This window comes from Nomascus leucogenys, chromosome X, assembly GCF_006542625.1.
Source record: "Nomascus leucogenys isolate Asia chromosome X, Asia_NLE_v1, whole genome shotgun sequence".
Lineage (NCBI taxonomy): Eukaryota > Metazoa > Chordata > Mammalia > Primates > Hylobatidae > Nomascus > Nomascus leucogenys.
This window is the reverse complement of record NC_044406.1, coordinates 118,775,263-118,787,647: the sequence shown is the minus strand read 5'-3', so window position 1 is coordinate 118,787,647 and position 12,385 is coordinate 118,775,263. Positions and strand designations below refer to the sequence as shown.

Below are 12,385 nucleotides of genomic sequence, written 5' to 3'. Positions count from 1 at the left end.
CAGTTCTAGCCCATTAATTTCATCTTTTTCTGACCCATCAGCCCTTATTTTAAAACTTTAGATGCTGTTTTCCTCAGGAAAGTTAAGATTCTTTGGTCCTAACCCTTCAAAGAGTCCTACTTGTCCAACTTTATGGTTTCTCTCAGCAAAGGAAAATTTGGCTGCACACACACACTGAAAATAAATTCATCCTCTGATAGCTATTAACTTTGTGGTCGGGTAATATGGAGCAGCATTGCAGGGTATCACAGGCAAAGTAACAGTCTTACAGAAAGTGAATGATTGGTGAATTCTGAGGCAGGAAAACTCAAACCTGGGAATCATCGAAATAAAGTGTGACTTGAACTGGGTCTTTAAAAATTAAGAAGGGTAGAACTAAGACAAAAGTAAGGGAATTATTAGAGAATTCCAGGCAGAGAGGAAATGCTACAAAAAGCTAAGATAGCAGAAAATACATGGGCTTTTAGGTAACACAAACTGAATTTTACTTTCTTAATTAAGACATTTTCCCTTGCACGGCCATTGTTTGTATTTATCTTAAAACCTGAGGTTAGGAATATTTTACTGCTTCATGTTTGGATATGGACCATAGTTAATGTCCATAGTTGACTAGGTATCAACATATTTTGGTTAGTGAGTGAATAAACAAATGAATTACAATAGTTAGCAGAAAGGGCTGCAAAATACTAGCAAGATTCCAACAGGAGAAGAAGGATTAATTTCAAGAAAACCTCATTTATCATTATTTCAATATAACAAATACATACTTTCTCATGAAAGAGCACTCTTTCTTAATGAATTCATATTTAAATTTTGGAAAATAATCTTTGCATTCTGTTTTCCTAATCAACTATGTTATATTACTAGCACTAGCATAATTTTAAAAGAATGAAAAGAAATGCTCTGCCAAATCTGTCCCTCAGAAAGGGTTCAAACTTGAATAGTTCATGGGAACAATTTGCTAGTCTGGAGAATTCTTCCCATTTTGGTCAGGGCCTCCTATGGAGAGATTTATGTGCAGTGTATGTCAAGAGACAAAATAATGGCATTTCTCTGCAACACAATGACTCAGACGTTTGTTGAGTACAGAAATGCACCTTTAAACTAGAGAAAGAAAAAGAAAGTCTGCCCTGATCCAATCATTTTGAAAAGCCATGCACACTGAAGCTGGGACCAAACATAATAACAGGATTTAATTGCTAATGCTCTAGAGGCAGTGTGTCTCTTGATGTGTTGACCTTTAACCCAAACTTGGGAGGGTAAAAAAAAGGGAGGGGAGGATTTCCTTTCCCCTTCTGCCTGCTGTCCCTGACTCCCTGCATCTGATCATGTCTGCCTCTAACACAGTCTACATGCCCCTAACATTCAACTCTCCACTTCCATTTCCATTAGTTACTTCCAGCTTTGGATCCGGGATGAGAATGAATAGAAGAACAGAAAGGAAGGTGGGAGGAGAATAGGAGAAGAATGTCTGCAAGCAGTTGACAGCTGCTTAGAATCAGGGGATGGAATTATAGCTGCTGAAATGAGAGCTGGACACCTACTCCCCTGATGCTTCTCCCCTACTCCGTAGTATTTTATGACATTTAGGCCTTTTCATGTGTTTCTGTTCATTGTTCCATTCCACCCTTTCTGGGTCCGTACTTACAATCATTTTTTTTCTCTACACTCCCATTTTCCTCTCTCAGCTCCCATTTTCCTCTTACTTGGTTACTTATAAATGGCAAAATTTCCAGCAAGTTAAATTCAAGGCTCTGCCTATTACACACCTGAACCATGGCAACTAGACAGCTAAATGTGGCTGGAGAAAAAATATGCAGATTGGTCTTGCTGTAAATATATGACTACTAGCCTAAGTCAGCCCTTTGTGCTGCTCAGCAAGGTTACTAGTCCATTCAGTCTCCCGCTCTTTTACAAAACTTCCACAACTTCTTTCTCTTCAAATCTTTTACCATGCTCCAGCCACACTGGCCTGTTTTCTGTTTCCAACATGCCAAGTCCATTCCCACCTGAGGGCCTTTTCGTTTACTCTTCCTCCTGCCTGGGGCACCCTACATTTAGGTATTTGTTCACTTCCTTCAACACCCTGCTGCATATTGTCATCACGTGTTAGGCCTTCCCAGAACCCCCTATATAAGGCAGCACATCCCCATCACCACTGACAAATTCAGTTCCTCTAACTTTGGGTTTTTGTTTGTTTGGTTGGTTGGTTGGTTTTTTTTTTTTTTTTTTTGAGACAAAGTTTTGCTGTGTTGCCCAGGCTAGAGTGCAGTGGCATGATCTCGGCACACTGCAACCTCCGCTTCCCAGGTTCAAGTGATTCTCCTGCCTCAGCCTCCCAAGTAGCTGGGACTACAGGCACATGCCACCATGCCTGGCTAATTTTTGTATTTTTAGTAGAGACAGGGTTTCGCCATGTTGGCCAGGCTGGTCTCAAACTCCTGACCTGAGGTGATCCATCTGCCTCAGCCTCCCCAAATTCTGGGATTACAGGCATGAGCCACTGCACCCAGCCTCCTCTAACTTTGTTTTCTTTAGCAGTTGCCACCATCTGGTGTTCTCCATATTTTGTGTGTATGTACTGTATTTTCTATCACCCTGCTAGAATTAAAATTTTTCGAGAGCATGGATTTTGTGGGGTTTTTTCATTCTTCTATACCTAGAGCTTAATGTAATGCTTTCTAGTACCCCATACATATTTATTTAATGAATGACTGGATGCTTGCTGGCTTTTGAATATCTTCTATTCCCAATTGCCAAACCTAGAATATCCCTTCCCTACCCATCCTCCCATATTTTTTTGTATTGTGCCCCTGGTGTGCAAGTCCAGATTTAGTGCACACCATCTAACTGTTGGCGAAAGTATCTTTTATTTGGCCGGTCTTGGGAAATCCAGTGTAAGTATTTTGCACTTAGAAGTATAGTCTCACAGAATGGAGTCCTCAAAGAGAGTTTTGTGATCGTTTCCTGATTTGTTTAATGGGCCCTAACAGAGGAATTGGCTTATCCAAGATCACTAAGCTAAGTGTAGTTTAAAATAAATGTGAGTTGAAGTTGTTTTGCTTTTCAAAACTCTTGCTTGGGATTATTGGTGATACCCAGAAATGGTTAGAAACTCATATAGTCATTACCTGGCTCTGTCTTTCCACTTACTGCATTCATGGGTTGGCACGCCACCTCATGGGTACTTCATTTGTATTCCGTGAGATTTGCTTAGGTAACTTAGCAGGATTTCTCAGTATATCTTTCTTCTCTTCACATGTTTTCATGAAGTTGTGAAAAAATGATAATTAAAACACACACCACCTGTATCGCACTACCATATATCTTGACCTTAACCTATTCAGTAAGATAAACACATACTCGATTTTATATAATTGATGACAGTTTGTACTCATGTCAGCAGAGGAGAACTGACATAGAAATGTTAGTTTCTCATAGTCATTGAGCCTAACGACCCTTCTAGAGTTTATTAATCTGCCTCCAGGCCATAGCTCCCTCTAAACTTTTCAAAACAAATGGTTCTCTTCTTAAAGCATCATCCATTTCACCAAAATACTTGAAGGAAAATAATTTTTGTCTCGTTTTCTTATTTTTATTACTCTTTTGTAATGTACACTTTGAGATTGAGAAATGCAAATTCAGATTTGAAAGGTATATACGGATTTGTCTTCAAGTTCTTCTACCTCTTGAAATAATGAAAGCCTGAGTGGTGTGAGATATAAATGGAGGATACAGAGGGTAAATACTCCAAAAGCAACACAAACCTTCATTAAATTACAGGAGTCCCCTCTTTTATTGTGACGATTACACAGTGATGTTTAGAGTCTAAATCATTTAGGTACAGTGAATCCTCACATCCATTGTGTCCCTGAGAGCACCGACTGCAATACCTAACATTGAGCAGAACTCAGCAAATCATAATATACAGGCAGCATAGAGTAGATGCTCAGCAACTGTCTCAGTGACCGTGAAGATCAATGTAGAGTGAATTAGTAAATTAATAATGGAGCAGACATTTCTATTAGGGTTTTTTTTTTAACTGGACAACCAGCTGCTTGGCACCATAGGTCATGCCTCCAAATCTGACAGAAGTGGTGCAGTTTTGTGAGTGTCTGGCTATCCTTTGAGTCTGAAGTGTTGCACTAGTAGATCAGTCAAATTGAATGGATTGAGTTTGTAGGTAAAATGAGAGAAATGCATGTTGGCTTTCATAACTTTTGAACACACCTGTCATCTATACGTTTTGAATCTGGTATGGGGGTGAGAAGGGAGGAGGAATGCTGAAGTTTATTCTAGGCTGTATGGAATAGTCACATAGTGCTCTTCAATGGAGTCTTGAAGAAACAATACATTTTAGTTTAAAATACTCTCAAAGCGGGTAGAGCCAAGATGGCCGAATAGGAACAGCTCCGGTCTACAGCTCCCAGTGTGAGCGACGCAGAAGATGGGTGATTTCTGCATTTTCATCTGAGGTACTGGGTTCATCTCACTAAAGAGTGCCAAACAGTGGGTGCAGGACAGTCGGTTTAGCGCACCATGCGCTAGCCGAGCCAAAGCAGGGCGAGGCATTGTCTCACTCTGGAAGCGCAAGGGGTCAGGGAGTTCCCTTTCCTAGTCAAAGAAAGGGGTGACAGACAGCACCTGGAAAATCAGGTCACTCCCACCCTAATACTGCACTTTTCCAACAGGCTTGGAAAATGACACACCAGGAGATTGTGTCTCGCACCTGGCTCAGAGGGTCCTATGCCCATGGAGTCTCGCTGATTGCTAGCACAGCAGTCTGAGATCAAACTGCAAGGTGGCAGCGAGGCTGGGGGAGGGGCGCCCGCCATTGCCCAGGCTTGCTTAGGTAAACAAAGCAGCCAGGAAGCTCGAACTGGGTGGAGCCCACCACAGCTCAAGGAGGCCTGCCTGCCTCTGTAGGCTCCACCTCTGGGGGCAGGGCACAGACAAACAAAAAGTCGGCAGTAACCTCTGCAGACTTAAATGTCCCTGTCTGACAGCTCTGAAGAGAGTAGTGGTTCTCCTAGCACACAGCTGGAGATCTGAGAACAGGCAGACTGCCTCTTAAAGTGGGATACCAAAGCCTGGCAGAGACACAACCAAAAAAGAGAATTTCAGACCAATATCCTTGATGAACATTGATGCAAAAATCCTCAGTAAAATACTGGCAAACCGAATCCAGCAGCACATCAAAAAGCTTATCCACCATGATCAAGTGGGCTTCATCCCTGGGATGCAAGGCTGGTTCAACATACGCAAATCAATAAATGTAATCCAGCATATAAACAGAACCAATGACAAAAACCACATGATTATCTCAATAGATGCAGAAAAGGCCTTTGACAAAATTCAACAACCCTTCATGCTAAAAACTCTCAATAAATAAGGTATTGATGGGACGTATCTCAAAATAATAAGAGCTATCTATGACAAACCCACAGCCAATATCATACTGAATGGGCAAAAACTGGAAGCATTCCCTTTGAAAACTGGCACAAGACAGGGATGACCTCTCTTACCACTCCTATTCAACATAGTGCTGGAAGTTCTGGCCAGGGCAATGAGACAGGAGAAGGAAATAAAGGGTATTCAATTAGGAAAAGAGGAAGTCAAATTGTCCCTGTTTGCAGATGACATGACTGTATATCTAGAAAACCCCATCGTCTCAGCCCAAAATCTCCTTAAGCGGATAAGCAACTTCAGCAAAGTGTCAGGATACAAAATCAATGTACAAAAATCACAAGCATTCTTGTACACCAATCACAGACAAACTGAGAGCCAAATCATGAGTGAACTCCCATTCACAATTGCTTCAAAGAGAATAAAATACCTAGGAATCCAACTTACAAGGGATGTGAAGGACCTCTTCAAAGAGAACTACAAACCACTGCTCAATGAAATAAAAGAGGATACAAACAAATGGAAGGACATTCCATGCTCATGGGTTGGAAGAATCAATATCGTGAAAATGGCCATACTGCCCAAGGTAATTTATAGGTTCAATGCCATCCCCATCAAGCTACCAATGACTTTCTTCACAGAATTGGAAAAAACTACTTTATAGTTCATATGGAACCAAAAAAGCACCCGCATTGCCACGTCAATCCTAAGCCAAAAGAACAAAGCTGGAGGCATCATGCTACCTGACTTCAAACTATACTACAAGGCTACAGTAACCAAAACAGCATGGTACTGGTACCACAACAGAGACATAGATCAATGGAACAGAACAGAGCCCTCAGAAATAATGCCACATATCTACAACTATCTGATCTTTGACAAACCTGACAAAAACAAGCAATGGGATAAGGATTCCCTATTTAATAAATGGTGCTGGGAAAACTGGCTAGCCATATGTAGAAAGCTGAAACTGGATCCCTTCCTTACACCTTATACAAAAATTAATTCAAGATGGATTAAAGACTTACAGGTTAGACCTAAAACCATAAAAACCCTAGAAGAAAACCTAGGCAATACCATTCAGGACATAGGCATGGGCGAGGACTTCATGTCTAAAACACCAAAAGCAATGGTAACAAAAGCCAAAATTGACAAATGGGATCTAATTAAACTAAAGAGCTTCTGCACAGCAAAAGAAATTACCATCAGAGTGAACAGGCAACCTACAGAATGGAAGAAAATTTTTGCAACCTACTCATCTGACAAAGGGCTAATATCCAGAATCTACAATGAACTCAAACAAATTTACAAGAAAAAAACAAACAACCCTGTCAAGAAGTGGGTGAAGGACATGAACAGACACTTCTCAAAAGAAGGCATTTATGCAGCCAAAAAACACATGAAAAAATGCTCATCATCACTGGCCATCAGAGAAATGCAAATCAAAACCACAATGAGATACCATCTCACACCAGTTAGAATGGCCATCATTAAAAAGTCAGGAAGCAACAGGTGCTGGAGAGGATGTGGAGAAATAGGAACACCTTTACACTGTTGGTGGGACTGTAAACTAGTTCAACCATTGTGGAAGTCAGTGTGGCGATTCCTCAGGGATCTAGAACTAGAAATACCATTTGACCCAGCCATCCCATTACTGGGTATATACCCAAAGGACTATAAATCATGCTGCTATAAAGACACATGCACACGTATGTTTATTGCAGTACTATTCACAATAGCAAAGACTTGGAACCAACCCAAATGTCCAACAACGATAGACTGGATTAAGAAAATGTGGCATATATACACCATGGAATACTATGCAGCCATAAAAAATGATGAGTTCATGTCCTTTGTAGGGACATGGATGAAACTGGAAACCATCATTCTCAGTAAACTATCGCAAGGACAAAAAACCAAACACCACATGTTCTCACTCATAGGTGGGAATTGAACAATGAGAACACATGGACACAGGAAGGGGAACATCACACTCCGGTGACTGTTGTGGGGTTGGGGGAGGGGGGAGTGACAGCATTAGATGATATACCTAATGTAAATGACGAGTTAATGGATGCAGCACACCAACATGGCACATGTATACATATGTAACAAACCTGCACATTGTGCACATGTACCCTAAAACTTAAAGTATAATAATAATAAAATAAAATAAAATAAAATACTCTCAAAGCAAGCAATCAAGGCAGAATGAAGAACAGGATTTAAGCTCCAGATGTCCTAGGGATGTAGGCAGTGGTTAGACCACTCAGCTTGTACATCAGCAAGATGGTTCTTAATCTTTACTTTCCATGCTCAGTGGGTTCGAATAAGCCTCTTTTCATCTGGAATGAAATGTAGTCAGGATGGACTGTGAGAAAGGAATGTCTCTTAACTGTATTTTTGAGGGCAGAGAGAAGAAATGTCAAGAGGATCTTAGATTATTTCATGTACCAATAGAAAGAAGATAATAATTTCTGATAAATACAGATGAGCTGGGTGCAAAATTTTAAAATAGGCTGCAAGTGGTTCTATGGTTGCAGGTTCTCTCAAGTTGTTGAAATACAAAGGAACAATTAAGACTGCCTTTTCTGTGGAGAGGAAATAGTTTAAATCCTTACTTAGCATCTATAGTAGCATAGTGAAATAGAAATAATCCAGAGAACTTAAATTTGTGCTGTGCTTGAATGTTTTTATGGCCCCATTTCTACCATGAAAAATATAACCATTCTCTTACTTGGATGCATATGCACTTTTGTATATGGATGGATGCCATCCCCACTTCGCTGAACATAGGTTGATAGATGAAATACTTTAAAAAACAAAAATCTCTTTAATTTATGTTTCACCAATTTTAAGATTTTGATAATTTGAACAGGGACTGAGCAGAAGTTTCCTTCAGTATTATTCATAAAGATGGGGTTTGCTTAAGCAAGTTAATAGCATAGAGAAGATTCAGGAAGAATATTTAACTACTGAGGAGGAAACAGCTTCCAACTAATGCTTGGATGTATACTTTCTGATGCAAACATTTGTAGTGCTGTCTGCTAACTTATTCAGTAATTCACATTGGCTCCAGAGTTGTTCAGAGATTCTGATTTTCAGTGATTAAGTACATCTAATTCTTCCTCACTGGTTTTGAATACAGGGAGCTAGCTCTGGTTAAGTGGGCTTTATGGCCAGAGTTGCCTGCAGGAGCCTCACTAGCCTATATCTAGTGGGTAAGAAGTTGTTATTCTTAAACTTTTGTTGAATGAGCAAGTAGAATGTAATGATGTTCCCCAGTGCCAAGTGAAATATAGGAACATAGCTAGATTTGGAGGGAGGTAGACTGATTTACTTTGAGTGGCCCATCTATGAGATCCTCTAGACATCAAGGAACAATTCATCTGTTACTGAGTTGAGGGCCACATAGTGCCTTCACTTTCTCATTCACTTATTGTAGTTGCCCCATGGGGTCGTTCTGTGACAGGAAGATTAGCATATTTTATGCATGCACTTGAGACTCTATTGAGTATACTTTTTCAGTTATGTACTGAAAGTCTTCCAAGTGTTTCATGATTTCGACTGAAGTTGGCAAATTAATCAGAATGGAGTCCAGTATTTTGGTGGAAACTACATGTAGTGTATGAGTGTAGAGTTTGAGTTTTGTTGAAGCAAAGCATTTCTGTAATAGTTAAGAATGTTTCCTGATTTTTCCCATAGTGTTCTTGTCTTGGGAATCAAGACTCTTCCTTCATGCAGCCATGGAAGGCTCTCAAAATGTATTGGTCTCGTTACTGAAGAGCTGGATATCTAGAACCTGAACTAGACTCTAGCGTAAAACCAATACTAGAAATAGGATCATTCTGTGTAGAGAACTAATGAACCATTTCTTTGGTGTTGTCTTCACAGCTGAACTTGCAAAACAGATTGGAACTTCAAGATTATCAATAATCGGAGATACGTATATTTTGTTTGTAAAGAAAACATGGCTGCCCTATTCCTACGTGGTTTTGTCCAAATAGGGAACTGCAAGACTGGGATGTCTAAGTCAAAAGAAGCATTCATTGAAGCAGTAGAAGGAAAGAAGAAAGATAGACTGGTGCTGTATTTCAAAAATGGAAAATGTAACACTTGTCGGCTAAGTGATAATATTCAAAATGTAGTCCTTAGATCCTATAGAGGAAACCAAAATTACCTGCATCTAACTTTACAAAATAATAATGTCTTGTTTATTGAAGGATTATCCTCCACAGATGCTGAACAATTGAAGATATTCCTGGACAGAGTTCATCAAAATGAGGTTCAGCCACCTGTGAGACCTGGTAAGGGTGGGAGTGTCTTTTCTAGCACAACAGCACAGAAGGAAATCAACAAAACTTCATTCCACAAAGTTGATGAGAAATCAAGTAGCAAATCTTTTCACATAGCAAAAGGAAGTGGGACAAGTGTCCTTCAGAGGATGCCTTTGCTTATATCAAAATCATCAACACTTACTTGTGGAGAGTTATCAGAAAATCAGCACAAGAAGAGGAAAAGAATGCTCTCATCTAGCTCAGAGATGAATGAGGAATTCTTGAAAGAAAATAATTCTGTAGAATACAAGAAATCCAAAGCAGATCGTTTGAGGTGTGTAAGCTATAATCGAGACAAACAATTGAAGTTAAAAGAGTTAGAAGAGAATAAGAAATTGGAATGTGAATCTTCATGCATCATGAACGCTACTGGAAATCCTTACCTAGATATTGGACTTCTCCAAGCTCTCACTGAGAAGATGGTTATGGCATTTCTGTTACAACCAGGGTGTAGTGACGGTTACACAAAGTGGGATAAATTAAAACTATTTTTTGAATTATTTCCAGAGAAAATATGCCACGGCCTCCCCAATTTGGGAAACACCTGCATGCAGCGTTACAGTCTCGACTTTCAATCCCATCATTTGCTGATGATTTACTTAATCAGAGTTTCCCACGGGGTAAAATTCCCCTTAATGCTCTTACCATGTGCTTGGCACAGCTACTTTTTTTTAAAGATACCTATAATATAGAAATCAAGGAGATGTTACTCTTGAATATTAAAAAGGCCATTCCAGCAGTTGCAGAGATATTCCATGGCAATGCACAGAACGATGCTCATGAGTTTTTAGCTCACTGTTTAGATCAGCTGAAAGATAACATGGAAAAACTCAACACAATTTGGAAGCCTAAAAGTGAATTTGGGGAAGGTAATTTTCCTAAACAGATTGTTGCTGATGATCCTGACACCAGTGGGTTTTCTTGCCCTGTCATTACTGATTTTGAGTTAGAGTTGTTGCACTCCATTGCTTGTAAAGCTTGTGGTCAGGTTATTCTCAAGACAGAACTGAGTAATTACCTCTCCATCAACCTTCCCCAAAGAATAAAAACACATCATTCATCTATTCAGTCTACCTTTGATCTTTTTTTTGGAGGAGAAGAGCTTGAGTATAAATGTGCAAAATGTAAGCACAAGACTTCTGTTGGAGTGCACTCATTCAGTAGGCTACCTAGAATCCTTATTGTTCACCTCAAACGCTATAGCTTGAATGAGTTTTGTTCATTAAAGAAGAATGACCAGGAAGTCATCATTTCCAAATATTTAAAGGTGTCCTCTCATTGCAATGAAGGCACCAGACCACCTCTTCCTTTGAGTGAGGATGGAGAAATTACAGATTTCCAATTATTAAAAGTTATTCAAAAGATGACTTCTAGAAGCATCAGCGTATCATGGCCTTCAACAAAGGAATCCAAAGATATCCTGGCTCCACACACTGGATCAGATAAGGAGTCTGAACAAAAAAAAGGCCAGACAGTCTTTAAAGGGGCAAGCAGAAGACAGCAGCAAAAGTACCTTGGAAAAAATTCTAAACCAAATGAGCCAGAATCTGTATACTCAGGAGATCGAACGTTCATTGAAAAAGAACTGTTAGCTCACTTAATGGCATATCTGGAAGATACCTCACTTTGTCAGTTCCACAAAGCTGGAGGTAAACCCGCCAGCAGCCCAGGCACCCGTCTCACAGAAGTTCACTTTCAAACAGTGCCCGAAAATCCAAAACGAAAGAAATATGTGAAAACCAGTAAGTTTGTAGCTTTTGATAGCATTATCAATCCTACTAAAGATTTGTATGAAGATAAAAATATCAGAATTCCAGAAAGATTCCAAAAAGTGTCTGAACAGACTCAGCAGTGTGATGGTATGAGAATCTGTGAACAAGCTCAGCAGGCACTACCTCGAAGCTTTCCAAAGCCAGGTGCCCAGGGGCACACAAAGAACCTCCTAAGATCTACAAAATTAAATCTCCAGAAGGCTAACAGGAATTCCCTACTTGCATTGGGTTCCAGTAAGAACCCAAAAAACAAAGACATTTTAGATAAGATAAAATCTAAAGCCAAGGTAACAAAAAGAAATGACGATAAGGGAGATCATACCTACCGGCTCATTAGTGTTGTCAGCCATCTTGGGAAGACTCTAAAGTCAGGCCATTATATCTGTGATGCCTATGACTTTGAGAAACAGATCTGGTTCACTTACAATGATATGCAGGTGTTAGGTATCCAGGAGGCCCAGATGCAGGAGGATAGGCGTTGCACTGGGTACATCTTCTTTTACATGCATAATGAGATCTTTGAAGAGATGTTGAAAAGAGAAGAGAATACCCAGCTTAATAGCAAGGGGGTAAAGGAGACCCTTCAGAAGGAATAAGAGGAACATACTCCTCCTTGTACAGATCTGCTTGACTGTCTCACTCGATACCACTTCCTCCATGGAAGGAAAACTCTAAACTTTATCCAAAGATGAAAATGCAATTAGTCTAGGACCAAAGGTCAAACAGAAACACTTACTGGGGAAATCACCCTAACCCTGATGCAGACACCTCAATCCCATAGGTCTGGCTGATGAGCATCCTTCTCTCCTACAAGACTGAAATTGTGTTTTTCATGTTCTTCTTCATTTTAATATAGTCAGGGTCTTGCTC

General features: G+C 39.9%; 1 protein-coding gene across 1 annotated transcript; it reads left to right on the top strand.

Annotated features, from left to right (window-relative positions):
- The first annotated feature begins 9,376 nt into the window (after window positions 1-9,376).
- USP26 (ubiquitin specific peptidase 26) lies at window positions 9,377-12,111 on the top strand. The gene is given in 2 exon segments (XM_030807042.1): window positions 9,377-10,289; window positions 10,292-12,111. Coding segments are annotated over 2 exon segments (2,733 nt in total).
- The last annotated feature ends 274 nt before the right edge of the window (window positions 12,112-12,385 follow it).